The sequence below is a fragment of the Cervus canadensis genome, chromosome 12 (genome assembly GCF_019320065.1).
Source record: "Cervus canadensis isolate Bull #8, Minnesota chromosome 12, ASM1932006v1, whole genome shotgun sequence".
Taxonomy (NCBI): Eukaryota; Metazoa; Chordata; class Mammalia; order Artiodactyla; family Cervidae; genus Cervus; species Cervus canadensis.
In genome coordinates this window covers 20,996,350-21,009,283 of record NC_057397.1, presented here as the reverse complement: position 1 = coordinate 21,009,283, position 12,934 = coordinate 20,996,350, and the positions used below count along the sequence as shown (strand labels likewise).

General features: G+C 42.6%; 1 protein-coding gene across 7 annotated transcripts in view; it reads right to left on the bottom strand.

Annotated features, from left to right (window-relative positions):
- RGS20 (regulator of G protein signaling 20) overlaps positions 1-12,934 on the bottom strand; it is a 31,424-nt gene that overhangs the window by 12,173 nt on the left and 6,317 nt on the right. Inside the window, exon 1 of one of the 7 annotated variants that reach the window (XM_043484034.1) lies at positions 9,973-12,730. The exons of the other annotated variants lie outside the window; for them this stretch is intronic. Coding sequence (XP_043339969.1) covers positions 9,973-10,077 — 105 coding nt within the window. The 5' untranslated portion in view covers positions 10,078-12,730. Of the gene's footprint in view, positions 1-9,972; positions 12,731-12,934 lie in introns of those variants that run through there. 7 annotated transcript variants of the gene reach the window in all.

Below are 12,934 nucleotides of genomic sequence, written 5' to 3'. Positions count from 1 at the left end.
CAGAGCACCCAGCCTGGGCAGTCCATCCTCCCAGGTGGACCCAGTCCTCATCGCATCAGTGGCATTTCAGTGGCGCCAGAGACAGACGACGCTCTCACTTCACTTAGGACGTGGAGGGGCAAAGACAAGCCAGCACAATCTCCAGACTAATCAGCTTTGAACCACGGATGTTCTAGGTAACTTATTTTCTCAAAGATACTGATGCAACTTGCCTCACTAAAAACAAAATCCCAGGCCTTCCCTGGTGGCTCACTGGTCAAGAATCCACCTGCCAACGCAGGAGACACGGGTTCAGTCCCTGGTCTGGGGAGATCCCACATGCCGCGGAGCAACGAAGCCAGTGCACCACAACTACTGAGCCCGGGCCCCGGAGCCCAGGAGCTGCAGTTACTGAGCCCATGTGTTCTAGAGCCCGTGCTCTGCAACAAGAGAAGCCACCAAATGAGAAACCTGAGCGCTGCAACTAGAGAAAACCCTGAGCAGCAACAAAGACCCTGCACTGCCAAAAATAAATAAATAAAAATTTTTTTAAATCCCAGTTGTTTCTCAAAAAAAAAAAAAAAAAAAAGGATTGTGACATGGTCATGTCGGCAGGCTTCAAGAGACTCCTGTTTCAATATGTTTGCAAGACTGGCTCTTAAAATTTGATTTCTGTTCTCTTCATACTTTCTTCCTCTCTTTGAGTCAGTATGGGTATTTTTCATTTCCTGAAATATAAGCCATCCCTTTCATTGTGTTTTCAAATTTACTGGAACTTACCATTATAGGTTATCTTAATTGTTTGATCGAGACGCTTTAAATTACTGCAGGCCTGTTCAACAGGCAAACATGTAGTAACTTATGGGAGAGTTGTGTAAGTGTCACTAAGTATTTGTAGAGAATTAATTTTTTCAAATTTCATAGTTAATTAATATGAAGGCTAACAACATATATTAAATACCTGCCTATATACAAGATTCTAAAAAACATGCCATTGTCATATGGGTTAGTTCAGCTCATCCTTTCAGACACTGATATGTGGTCTGATTTGCCAAATGAGCTTTGTGCATCTTTTTTTTTTGGCCTCCATCATGTGTGGGAGAACTCTGAATACATTTCATTTCCATCTGCTCTAAGCAACACAGAATCAGTACTCCTTTGACACTGCCATTCTATTCTTCTTGTGGGCTATGTGTGGCGCAGACTACTGGCCATAATTTCAGTGTCTGTTGGCATGATCTAAGCATGAGGCCCCAGCAACTAGCCTTTGTTTAAGGGTCCAGAGGCTTAGAAGTTAGATGAATGTAAAATCAATGTCAGTGACCTCAGAAACTGTTTCTATAATTTATGGCAGCCCGAGGAAATGGTAAAAAATATGTTGGCAGTTTATTAAATGTTCTGTAGTCCACTCGGCTCCTCTGTCCATGGGATTTTCCAGGCAAGAATACTGGAGTGGTTTGCCATTTCCTTCTCCAGGGGATCTTCCCAACCTAGTGATCGAGCCCGTGTCTCCTGCTTGGCAGGCAGATTCTTTACCACTGAGCCACCTGGGAAGCCCTATTAAATATTTAGATCTTAACTAAGAGATCATCCTACTCAAACATGGCTTTTCCATTCCCAGGAACCCAACATTTAAGAGAACTCTTTTCAAGATCAAGTTAAAAAAAATGTAAATTCTTAATCTTGATCAAAATCTTTGGTAATTTGGAATTGAAAGGAATAACTAGGTCTAAAAAAATTTAGCCTAACAGTGACTCTCTCAGAAAAGTTATTTTCTTGTAAACTTAAACTTGGCAGTTGGATTCCATGAATAGCTATTTATTTTCATTATGGTTTCCAAATTCTGAAAATGGCCATTATTCAATTACACATAGGGAATATGATGAAAGAACAAGCATTGCGCGGGAAAAAAAAAAAAAATCTCTCTTAAAAGGCCCTGATTCTATGTAGAATCATAGACAAGGTCCCGATGAAAGAGAACCAAGAACCTTCAAGGACATAACATTAAAACCATCCCCAGGATGATCTTACCATCAGTAGGAAGTGATGGGCCCTGAAAGAGTTAAGCCAGAACATAAGGAAATTTGAGAGACAAACTCCCCCTCGAGTCGGGAGTGCTCTCTCTTTATAAGGACACCCTTTACAAGGACACCCTGGTCTTTATAAGGAGACTCTGGTCCAGTGTGACCTCATCTGCACTTGATTACATCTGCAAAGGCCCTTTTCCCAAATAAGGCCACATTTACAAGTGTGAATAGTATTCAAGGATAATTAAGAGAACAATGCTTCATATTTTTATGGGGCTTCATAGATTACAGGAGACTTTCATATGTATTACCTCATTTGTATTTTTCCCCACATTTCCGTGAGCCAAGAAAGACAGTTATTAGTTCCTTTTCTCAGGTGAAGAAACCAAGGCTCAAAGAGGCTTACCTCATCCCTGAGGTGCCTCTGATGACCTGTAGCCTGGGTGGCCAAGCCCATTATCTTTCTTCATGCCAGTTTGTCAATCCAAGGGCCTTCTGCAGAAATTTGACAGCTCAGCACAGACACATGCATTTTATTTTTTTCAGATGTCTGCATTTTATAACACACTAATGTGACAATATTTCCAGTTATGACATTTACTTTCACCTGTACGTGATCTAATCTACTTAATTTTTAGGCCAAGGGAGCTAAGTGACTTTTCCACGGCCCCTTGGCTAGTTGATAGTGTGTAAGTGACTAGACTCTACAAACTGCTCGCACACACACATGACTCATGTTCTTTCAGATACATTATGCTGCTTCCCTTCAGACTGTACATATTTACATCTTCTTAAAAAACTTTAACCATTTTTTTAATTGAAATATAGTTGATTTACAATGTTGTGTTGGTTTCAGGTGCCCAACAGTGATTCGGTTACTTTGAATAATCTTTTCCAGACTCTTTTCCATTGTAGGTTACTATAAGATATTGAATATTGTTCTCTGTGCTATACAGTACGTCCTTTTTTCCTATTTTATATACAGATTCTTTCCATCTGAGCCACCAGGGGAGTGCATTTTATATACAGTACTGTGTATATGTTCATCCCAAACTCGTAATTTATCCCTCTCCCGATCCCTCTGGTAACCATAAGTTTGTTTTCTACATCTGTGACTCTATTTCTGTTTGTAAATAAGTTCATTTGTATCATTTTTTAAGATTCTGCATGTAAGTGATATCATATGATATTTGTCTTTCTCTGTCTGACTTAATATGATATTTTTACAAACATTAATATATACCCATTGGAGAAGGAAATGGCAACCCACTCCAGTGTTCTTGCCTGGAGAATCCCAGGGATGGGGGAGCCTGGTGGGATGCCATCTATGGGGTCACACAGAGTCGGACACGACTGAAGAGACTTAGCAGCAGCAGCAGCAGCAGGTATTTAGATATTTCCATCAGTTTTTCATTTCTTTTGGCCCCAAATGCAGAAACCATTTGCAAATATAATTGCAGATATAAGATTTCATCAAAGGCAAAACTTTAAATCCAAACTTGAAAACAAAACTTTTTTTTTTGCCTTTCTGGGCGGTATGTGGGATCTTAGTTCTGCGACCGCATGGAGTCTCAACTACTGGACCACCAGGGAAGTTCCAATAAAACCAATTTTTTAAAAAATGAAAATCCCCAGTAAAAAAGGAATACATGCTGGTGAACCCTCAACCAGGCTTCCATGCTGAGCACAGAGGCACACAGAGAAATCAGAGTTCCGCTGAACTCTTCAATCCTTCTCCCAGCCCCAGAAATAACCAGTGTTAAGATTTCAATGTGATTCTTTCCAGAACCATTTCTTTATCTCTTTTTTGGTTGTGCCACGAAGCATCTGGGATCTTAGTTTCCCAACCAGAGATCAAATCCTCAGCCCCTACATTGGAAGTGAGGAATCTTAACCACTGGAGTGCCAGGGAAGTCCCTCCAGCACCATTGCTATGAAGATAAGAACACATAATTAACTTTAGTTTAAAACACAGTCTTAGTAATGCTTAGTATCTTAGTTTAGTATCTAAACAGCCTCGGATGCTATATATGACTCTGTGCCTTATGTTTTTTGCTTTAAAAATATATCAGAAATCTTATTGGATGGGACATGTAGCTCTGACTCCTTCATTTAGTAGGTGACTAGGCTCTCATAGTTCAGATGCTTCGACATATCATGATACAATTACTCTTCCCCCTAGAGACCATAAAAGATTGGCAGATTTGACTATATAAAAATTCTAAACTTGGGAGCCATGAGCTAATATAAACAAGGCTGCCCCTGCCAAGTGTGGGAAAGTTTAAGTATCAGAAAGAAAATCTTAACTGCAATGAAAAAAACATCAGATGTGTGTGAATCTGTGATTTCACAGTGATGCGAAAACACTCACTGTTTTTTTAGAAAATGTTAGGGAACCAACTGGTTTTGAAAACTGGTAAATACTGACAGAGAATCAAGGTTTTATCCTGTCTTTTCCAACACAAACATGACTCCAGGGTAACCTAAGAGTTGATACGGAGAAATTTCTCTTTACAAAAATTTGCTTGTTGTTGCTCAGTCGTGTCCAAATCTTTGCAAGCCCATGGACTGTAGCCTGCCAGGTTCCTCTGTCCATGAGATTTCCCGGGCAAGAATACTGGAGTGAGCTGCCATTTCCTTCTCCAGGATCTTCCCGACCTAGGGATAGAACCTGAGTCTCCTGAATTAGCAGGCTGAGTCTTTACCACTGAACCACTAAGGAAGTCCCTTACAAAAGTTTACTAGCTAATAAATGGAGATGCTCCCGCCTAGGCCATAATATCTGACCACCTCTCACACACATTATGGGGCTTCCCTGGTAGCTACGTGGTAAAGAACCTGCCTCCCAAAGCAGGAGACATAAGAGACATGGGTTTGATCCCTGGGTAGGGAAGATCTCTTTGAGGAGGTCACAGCAACCCACTCCAATATTCTTGGCTGGGAAATCCCAAGGACAGAGGAGCCTGATGGGCTACAGTCCATGGGGTTGCAAAAGAGTCAGACACAACAGTGAGCAGCAGCAGCACACACATTATGCTAGGGCATTAACTTGGCTTGATTTCCTCTATCTCGCCCTCAAAGAGCTCTCCTAGTATTTTACGTGATGCTAGGGAAGAATGAAGGGAGAAGGGGGTGACAGAGGATGAGATAGTTGGATGGCATCACCGAGTCAATGGACATGAGTTTGACCAAACTCTGGGAGATTGTGAAGGACAGGGAAGCCTGGCATGCTGGAATCCATGGGATCTCAAAGAGTCAGACAAGACTGAGCTACTTAACAACAAATACTTTTTTAAAGATTTTTTTAAGTGGATCATTTTTGAAAGTCTTCATTGAATTTGTTACAGCACTGCTTCTGTTTTATGTTTGGGGTTTTTTGGCCTGGAGGTAGGGTGTGAGATCTTAGCTCCCCGACCACACCCCCTGCACTGCAAGAGGAAGTCTTAAGCACTGGACCAGGGAAGTCTCCCCCAATATTTCTTGGAGCCTGTTCAAAGGACCAGGTTTTTGTCGCTTCTCTGAATTCAGAACAGCTCCTCGCCTCCACGGCCACACCTGCTCATTTCCCTTTGGCTGTTTCCTGAGCTCCCCTCGAGGGGTAACATCATCAAGAGAACAGTCTTCCAGGAACATTCTCTGCATCCTCCTGAGACACGCTTTCCCTTGTTCTCTGCAGTAACATTTCTGAAGACTTAGCTCCATTTGCTCCTAATTTTAGCCTCCTTTCGGTCTTTCTGCCTTCTAAGTCTTCCCAGCCTGGGAAAGCTCTTTCTATTAATAACATCCTTCCCCCAGATGCAGGATGATTTTTCGCAGATGTGTGTCAGTTCTAGGTTCTGCTCCGGCCCCGCCTGCAGGGCGAGTGCATCCAGGGAATGCTCAGTGGTGGTACCTGGTGGAGGGCAGGGTAGGGCTCCTACAGGTTCTTCTTGGGGTCTGGCACTCACCCCAGGGTGGGGTGGAGGAAGCTGTGATCCAGGACCCTCTTAGCCCAAGCCTCTCACTCCTGGCAGAACTGGAAGAAATCTAAGGCACAGGCTGGGAAAAGGAACTGTTAGACCTCCTTACTCTTGAGGGAGGAGAGAGCAGTCTGGTAAGCCAACCCAGAGGAGCTGTTTCTAAGGATGAGTGGCTCTGAGGCTGATGAATCTGGCAAGAAGTCTTTTTTGGCTTCGTCTTGTCTTTCATTGAAGAATCTACACAATGGGACTTCCCTCGTAGCTCGGTGGTTAAGAATCCGACTACCACCCGGGTTTGATCCCTGGTGCAGGAAGATTCCACATGCCCTGGAGTAACGAAGCCCAGTGTGCCCCAACTGCTGAGCCTGTACCTGCTAGAGCTCCACAAGAGAAGCCCCTGAAAAGAGAAGTCTGTGCCCCACAAGCAGAGAGTAGCCCCTGTTCACTGTAACTAGAGAAAACCCTCGCGTAGCAATGAAGACCCAGGGAAGGAAGGAAGGAGGAAGAAAGAATATACACAATGAATAACCAACAAGGTCCTACTGTGGAGCACAAGGAACTATCTTCAATATCCTGGGATAAACCATAATGGAAAAGAATATGCAAAAGAGTCACTATGCTGTACAGTTCGAATTAACACAATATAGTAAATCAACTGAAAAAGAGAATTTACACAGTGGGGTTTGAAAAACAGACCAACTGATATTAGAGGGTGGATCACAGTGCACAACTCTCCTTGGAGTTAGCTACCTACTCTGAAAATAGCAACAGGTGATCGTGGCTTTCTCTAAATCACATACTCCAGGCATAAACACCAATCACCTGGTGCCAATTAAGTCACAAACAGGCGCTCTGCCTGCCCAGGGCTCCCACCTGTTATTATTAGCAGCTGAGAAATAAGAAGAATCCTGACAACAATGATGTTTCTACTGTTTCGTGGGATCTTGAAGTCAGCTGATTTTAAGTGTGAGAAGCCTGTGGTCTAGTCATCACCAGAAAAAAGTCCGACTCACTCTGGCTCATGAAATATTAATGAAGAGTTAGAGTTACTTGCATTGACTTCAGCACAGTTAATAGACCAAAAGTCAAATCAAATCTGTGTCTTCCACTTCAGAGGACACAGAAAGCTATCAATGTTTAGTAACCTACCAGTTTTAGCAAGAGATCTTAATGTGTCCTCTAGTTTTCAAATTTTTCTGCCTTTTGGTTTTATTGCCTAAATAATTTCGGGTCTATTGTAAGGAAAAGTTGGTTCATTATTTTACTAGGGGAAATCAACTGAGAGTTTAATAATAATAGACTTTTTAAAATTATAATTACTTCCAGATGGATGATTACATCTGTCCTTACCTTCTAAAAGAACTACTTAAGTGACCATCTGTTTTTCAGTAACTTTGAATGGAAATCTTTACTCTCTTATTTAACTGGTTGTCACCAAGTTTGTAACTTGAACCACACTGAAGGTTTTTAAGACTATGATAGTGATGTGCTTTCCTTCTGTCATTAAATGAACATATTGTATAACTCAACTTTTGCAACTGCCTTTGGGAAATTAAAGTATGATCAGAAGAAAATAAATGAATTATACATGCTTTTACTTGTTCTTTCTTAATATCAATCAACAGTTACAGTGTATTTTGCAAGTACTGATTAAAATGTTGACCGTGGGCATTCCTTACCCCATGAGGCCATGGGACTTTCTCAAGGAGACTGTAGATGACTGCTTAGCCCAGGGCACCTCTGAAAGTATTCAGCATTTACTAAATCTTTGTCTCTATGGCTGTTTCAGCCAATCTTCAAACTGGTAAAGAACGTGCCAGGTTTGGGTAAGAATTTCTGCCAACTTTTACTGGTTTCTTTCAAAGCAAGGAACATGTGTTTGGTTGCATCCAACTCTTTGCGATCCTGTGGACTGTAACCCGCCAGACTCCTCTGTCCATGGGATTTCCCAGGCAAGAATACTGGAGTGGGTTCCCAGTTCCTCCTCCAGGGGATCTTCCTGACCCAAGGATCAAACCCAAATCTCATGCATCTCCTGCATTGGCAGGTGGATTCTTTACCACTGAGCCACCTGGCTCTCTAAGAATATCTGAGCAATCATTGCAAATTACAGAAAAAAACAGGAGGAAATATTTTCAACACAAATGAATGTCTAAAATCAAAAGAAAGGGACTTGGTGGGTGACAGCTGACAGAGGTGGCTTTCTTCTTGGGATGATGCAAATGTGAAAATGTTCTCAAGTGGATAACAGCGATAGTTACCCACTCTGAATCTACTAACAGTCCTTAAACTGCACGTGTCTAATGGGTGTCATCTGACATAAGCCACTTGCCTGCACTGTGCTTCTGGTGGCTGTCATCCCTGCTTCCTGTTTCATCAAGTTCTCTTGACTCAGGTATAGTAACTAACTGGGCTTCCCTGGTGGCTCAGTGGTAAAGAATCTACCTGCCAGTGCAGGAGATGTGGGTTCAATCCCTAGTCTGGGAAGATCCCCTGGAGGAAGAAGTGGCTACCCACTCCAGTATTCTTGCCTGGAAAATGCCATGGACAGAGGAGCCTGGAGGGCTACAGTCCATGGGGTCGCCAATAGTCAGACACAACTTAGTGACTGAACAACGACAACGATAACTAACTGGACAGTGTTCATTTGGTTGGAAATGATAAAGCCATCCCATGACTGAAAGTTGAGACACATCAGAAAAGCAAAGAAAAATATCCAGGGATGAAGGGAGACAGAAGATGGTGGGGACTAGTGCCCATGCTATGCTGCTGCGGTGGAGGGTAGTGGTGATGCCAAGAACGAAGGTGATGCTGGGGAGACAGAAATGGAGCATTCCCACGGCACTGGGGCCTGGTCCCTCTGGGGACCAGAGCCTGGCTCCGGAGGGAAATGCTACATCACAGTCCAGAACCATGGTATTTATCACAAATCTTTAAGTGTGTATTTGGGGGGAAAGTGCCATGGAAATCCTTTCCCTGCATGTCATGTTACAGTGGGGAGTCCAGACGGGCATGCTGGGTCGGTGACATAGCATCCCTGTGCTCTCCTTTATCCACACAGGTTAGCACCAAGGTCAGGAATGCGAGCTCTTTCCTGGTTAAAAGCACTTGAGTGCTCTTTGGCCCAGAGAATTTCGATATTTATAGCCTTTCCTACAATCAACAGGGAAGAAGTGGGTTCCCAAAGTGCACCCTGAGAAACAGAAATGCACAGAATGTAACTAATTACACTTCAGATTTTACTTAATAGGGAAGACAATGGGTAAATGCAATGAATGCCTCCTAAGTCCTGATTCTGTTTAGTCTCATACATATTTCATCTCTACCTCTGGCTTTAAAATCTAAATAAAACTAGAGCCTGGAGGGTATCATGGATTACATGTGCTTCAATGAAACCCTGAGAATGTGAATAGAAATTCCATGTGAATTTAAAGCCTTTACAAGTCCATACTTCTATGAAAGTGCCTGAAATACTGATGAAAGCAGAAGAGCATTGAGAGAGAAACCAGTTTCATCAAGAAGACAAGAGACAACAGACATTGCCGAGGTGGTGAAAAAGGAAACTTTACACATCGTTAGTGGGACTGTAAATGGTGTGGCCACTATGGAGAACGATATGTAAGTTCCTCAAAAAACTAAAAATAGAACTCCCAGATGATCCAACGATTCGACTCCGGTAGATACCCAGAGGACATGAAGACAAGATTTGGATATCTTATCTGCACCCATGTTTACTGCAGCATTATTCACAGTAGCCAAGATGTTGAAACAACCCAAGTGCCCGTTAAGGATGAGTGAATTATAAAGAGGTGCTATATACACAGGACAGAATATTATTCAGCCACAAGAAAGGAAGATATTCTCCCATTTGGGAAAAACATGGATGGACCTTGAGAACATGGTGTTAAGTGAGGTAAGACAGACAGAAAGACAAGTACTAGATTGTATTGCTTACATGTGGAATCTAAAAAAAGTTCAATCTGTAAAAACAGACAAATGGTGATTACCAGGGAAACCCAGAGGGTCCTCCCGAAGCTCCCTGCAGTCTTGGAGTCTGGTCCAGTCTGCGGGCTCTCCTGACCCATTCTGTGTTTACTGAGCGCAAACCTCATAAACAACAGGCTTGGAGGAATACTTGCAGGTTGAAGAACTTCTTTTCCACCAGTTTCAGCATATGGGTTATGAAATGTACATGCAGACCAAGGATAATAAAAAGTTACAAAAAGGTGTGTTCGTAAGTCAGGAAAGCAGGCTTTTCTACTTTCAGGTCTGTCTGGGCAAATTTTCTCTTCCCCCCACCCCCCCACAAATTCTACTTGTTGCCATAGGAAATTCTCCACGATCTGTGACTGGATGGTAGGGTTGGCTAGTCAGACTTGGCCTCTTGCACATCATCAGTTAGAATTTTCACCTGTGATGATAATCCTATTATAAATGATATGAAATATTCAGCTAAAGCTTTTAGGCTGTAACTTGAATCCCTAAGAGCCTTCACAGTCTGAGCACCCATCCACAAAATCTTTGTGTGGATCATTTCTCTCTCCTTTCTTCATTATGACTTTTAAAAAATATTTTATACCAAATTTAATAAAATATTTGTACTTAATTATTTCCTGCCTCCAGTGTCATTTTTTTATGCATCAATTTTAAAAATTATTTATTGATTTAGGGCGTATAGTTTACAATGTGGTGTCAGTTTTGCTGTATAACAAAGTGACTCCGCCATGTGTGTTCATACATCCACACTCCTTTTGGATTTCCTTCCCATTTAGGTCACTGTGTTAGTACTTTTGGGACTTGCTAACAGTCATTAAGTTTTCCCATTCATATGAAAATGCTGAATGCTGAAATGGTGGATACCAAAAGGAAACTTAAATTAGAGCCTTTGATTTTATCTCCTAGAGGAGATTGTCTTTCACTGGATTCGTGGTGTGTCCTTCTGAATTTTTTTTTTTTCTTGAGAGTGCCTTATCACTCTAAGAAATGTCACTGTTATTGGTTGAACTTACTTTTTGAGAGGCCGTTTCCTACAAGAACCTGGTAGTGGTACTCCACACTGACATTTAGATTATGGATCAGAAGTAACCCTTTGTCTGAAAAGGACTAGAGAGTAAGTACGGTGGCCGGTGAGCAGTCCATCTCCAGTTCTCTCCCCCCACAGATTTTTAGGGACAGTGACAGAGTTCAGTAGTTGCAATGGAGACCACGTGGCCCTCAAAGCCCAAAATATTTACTCTTTTTATCTAGAATCCAGTCTTTGTTAGTCCCCCTCCTGTGGCCATTAATGTTAATCCTTGACACCAGAATAAAATCTTAACTCTAAATCAGGGCCTGCTTTCTCTCAATAATTTCCAACCTATGTGCAGGTTTCCCTTGGTCTGAACGAGCAGATGGAGTAGTAAGCACACCTTACTTCTGTTTACCCCATGGGGCAGTCTCCACACTGACTCAGATCAACACCATCCACCCACAGTCTCGCTCTTCACCCCACAGCTATATGCAGGCCACCTTTAGACAGACTGGGATTGCTTTTTGATGCCCATCAGTGGATGCCTCCGGAGTCCTTCTCCAGCAGGTCGGCTGCAGGTCGGGCTAACAGACATACCAGCACACCTTCACCTCGGTTCCACACTGCCTTCCTGTTCCCAAGACAGTTCTCCAGGGGCTGAGGTGTTGGGATTTTTTTGTCTGCTGTTCCTAGGACGTGTGTGACAGAATCTCTGTTTTGGTTTTCTACAATTTGCACCAAAATATCTCCTGAATTTTAGGTTCCCCATCACCCCACACCCTGCCAGCATGAAGTATTAGATGGCTAGATATGCTGAACAAGCAGATCCAAAATTGAAAAAATTCTCAGTGAATTGGAATGTTTAATGCTTATGCATTTTAGACTTTTTGTAGGGAACCATAGCCGTTCATCTATTTTTTGTGTGACCACATAAAGCAGTCAGATATAGGGAACTAGGAATAAAACCCCATCCTAAAGGATGCATAAAAAGGCTCATAAAGGAACAATTTCCATTAAAAGATAATCTCTATGCAGTCGCCTCATTCTCAGGCTACATTTGATGTATTTTAACAAATAAGTGCTCTATCACAATTAGAACTTAGAGCTTAATGCCCTCAGGATTTTGAATACCTCACTAGAAGATAACGAAGAGATATCTTTTGGAGGTTAGTTAACGATGCAAGCTGTTCATGTTATTAGATTTTGTGAATGTTTTTCATAACTCTTGTACCATTTTCTTCACCCTTATTTAACCCACATTTATTCCACCTGGTCTGGTATGCTGTTCAGATATTTTTGTTCATAAGCAAGTACTTCATTTTGCCACAAGTACAGTACAGAACTTCCAGGTCATTTAAAGGTCTAGAAATGCCTTATTTGCTGTAGCAGAGACTTAGCTCAAATGAGAATTTGATAAATTCTAGGTTGTTGTAAAACTAGATCCCATAATTCTTTTTTTTTTTTTTTTTTTGGCTGCACTGCACAGCATGTGGATCTTGGTTTTCTGACCAGCGATCAGAACTGTGCCCTCTGCAGTGGAAGGCAAAGTCTTAACCCTGGACCACCAGGGAAGTCCTGAGACCCCCCCAGCTCTTGTGCCTTCACTGCTGTAAGGAGGGCAGACATCTCGGAGTCTGGAGGCTAGACCAGCAAAGCCAGCTCCAGTGGCCCCTATCACGCTGAACAACCGAACTCTGAGCAGGGTCTTTGTCCCCAGGAATGCAGGCCCACAGCGCTATCCCCCTGGCCAGCGGCTTAAGAGGCCGGCAACTCCGGAACTGCCCAACCACCCCCCAGGACTACTATTTCCATCTTAAGCTCAGTCACTCAGCCATGCCTGACTTTTTGCGACCCCATGAACTGTAGCCCACCAGGCTCCTCTGTCCATGGGATTCTCAGGAGAGAATCCTGGAGTGGGTTGCCATTTCCTTCTCTAGGGGATCTTTCTGACCCAGGGATTG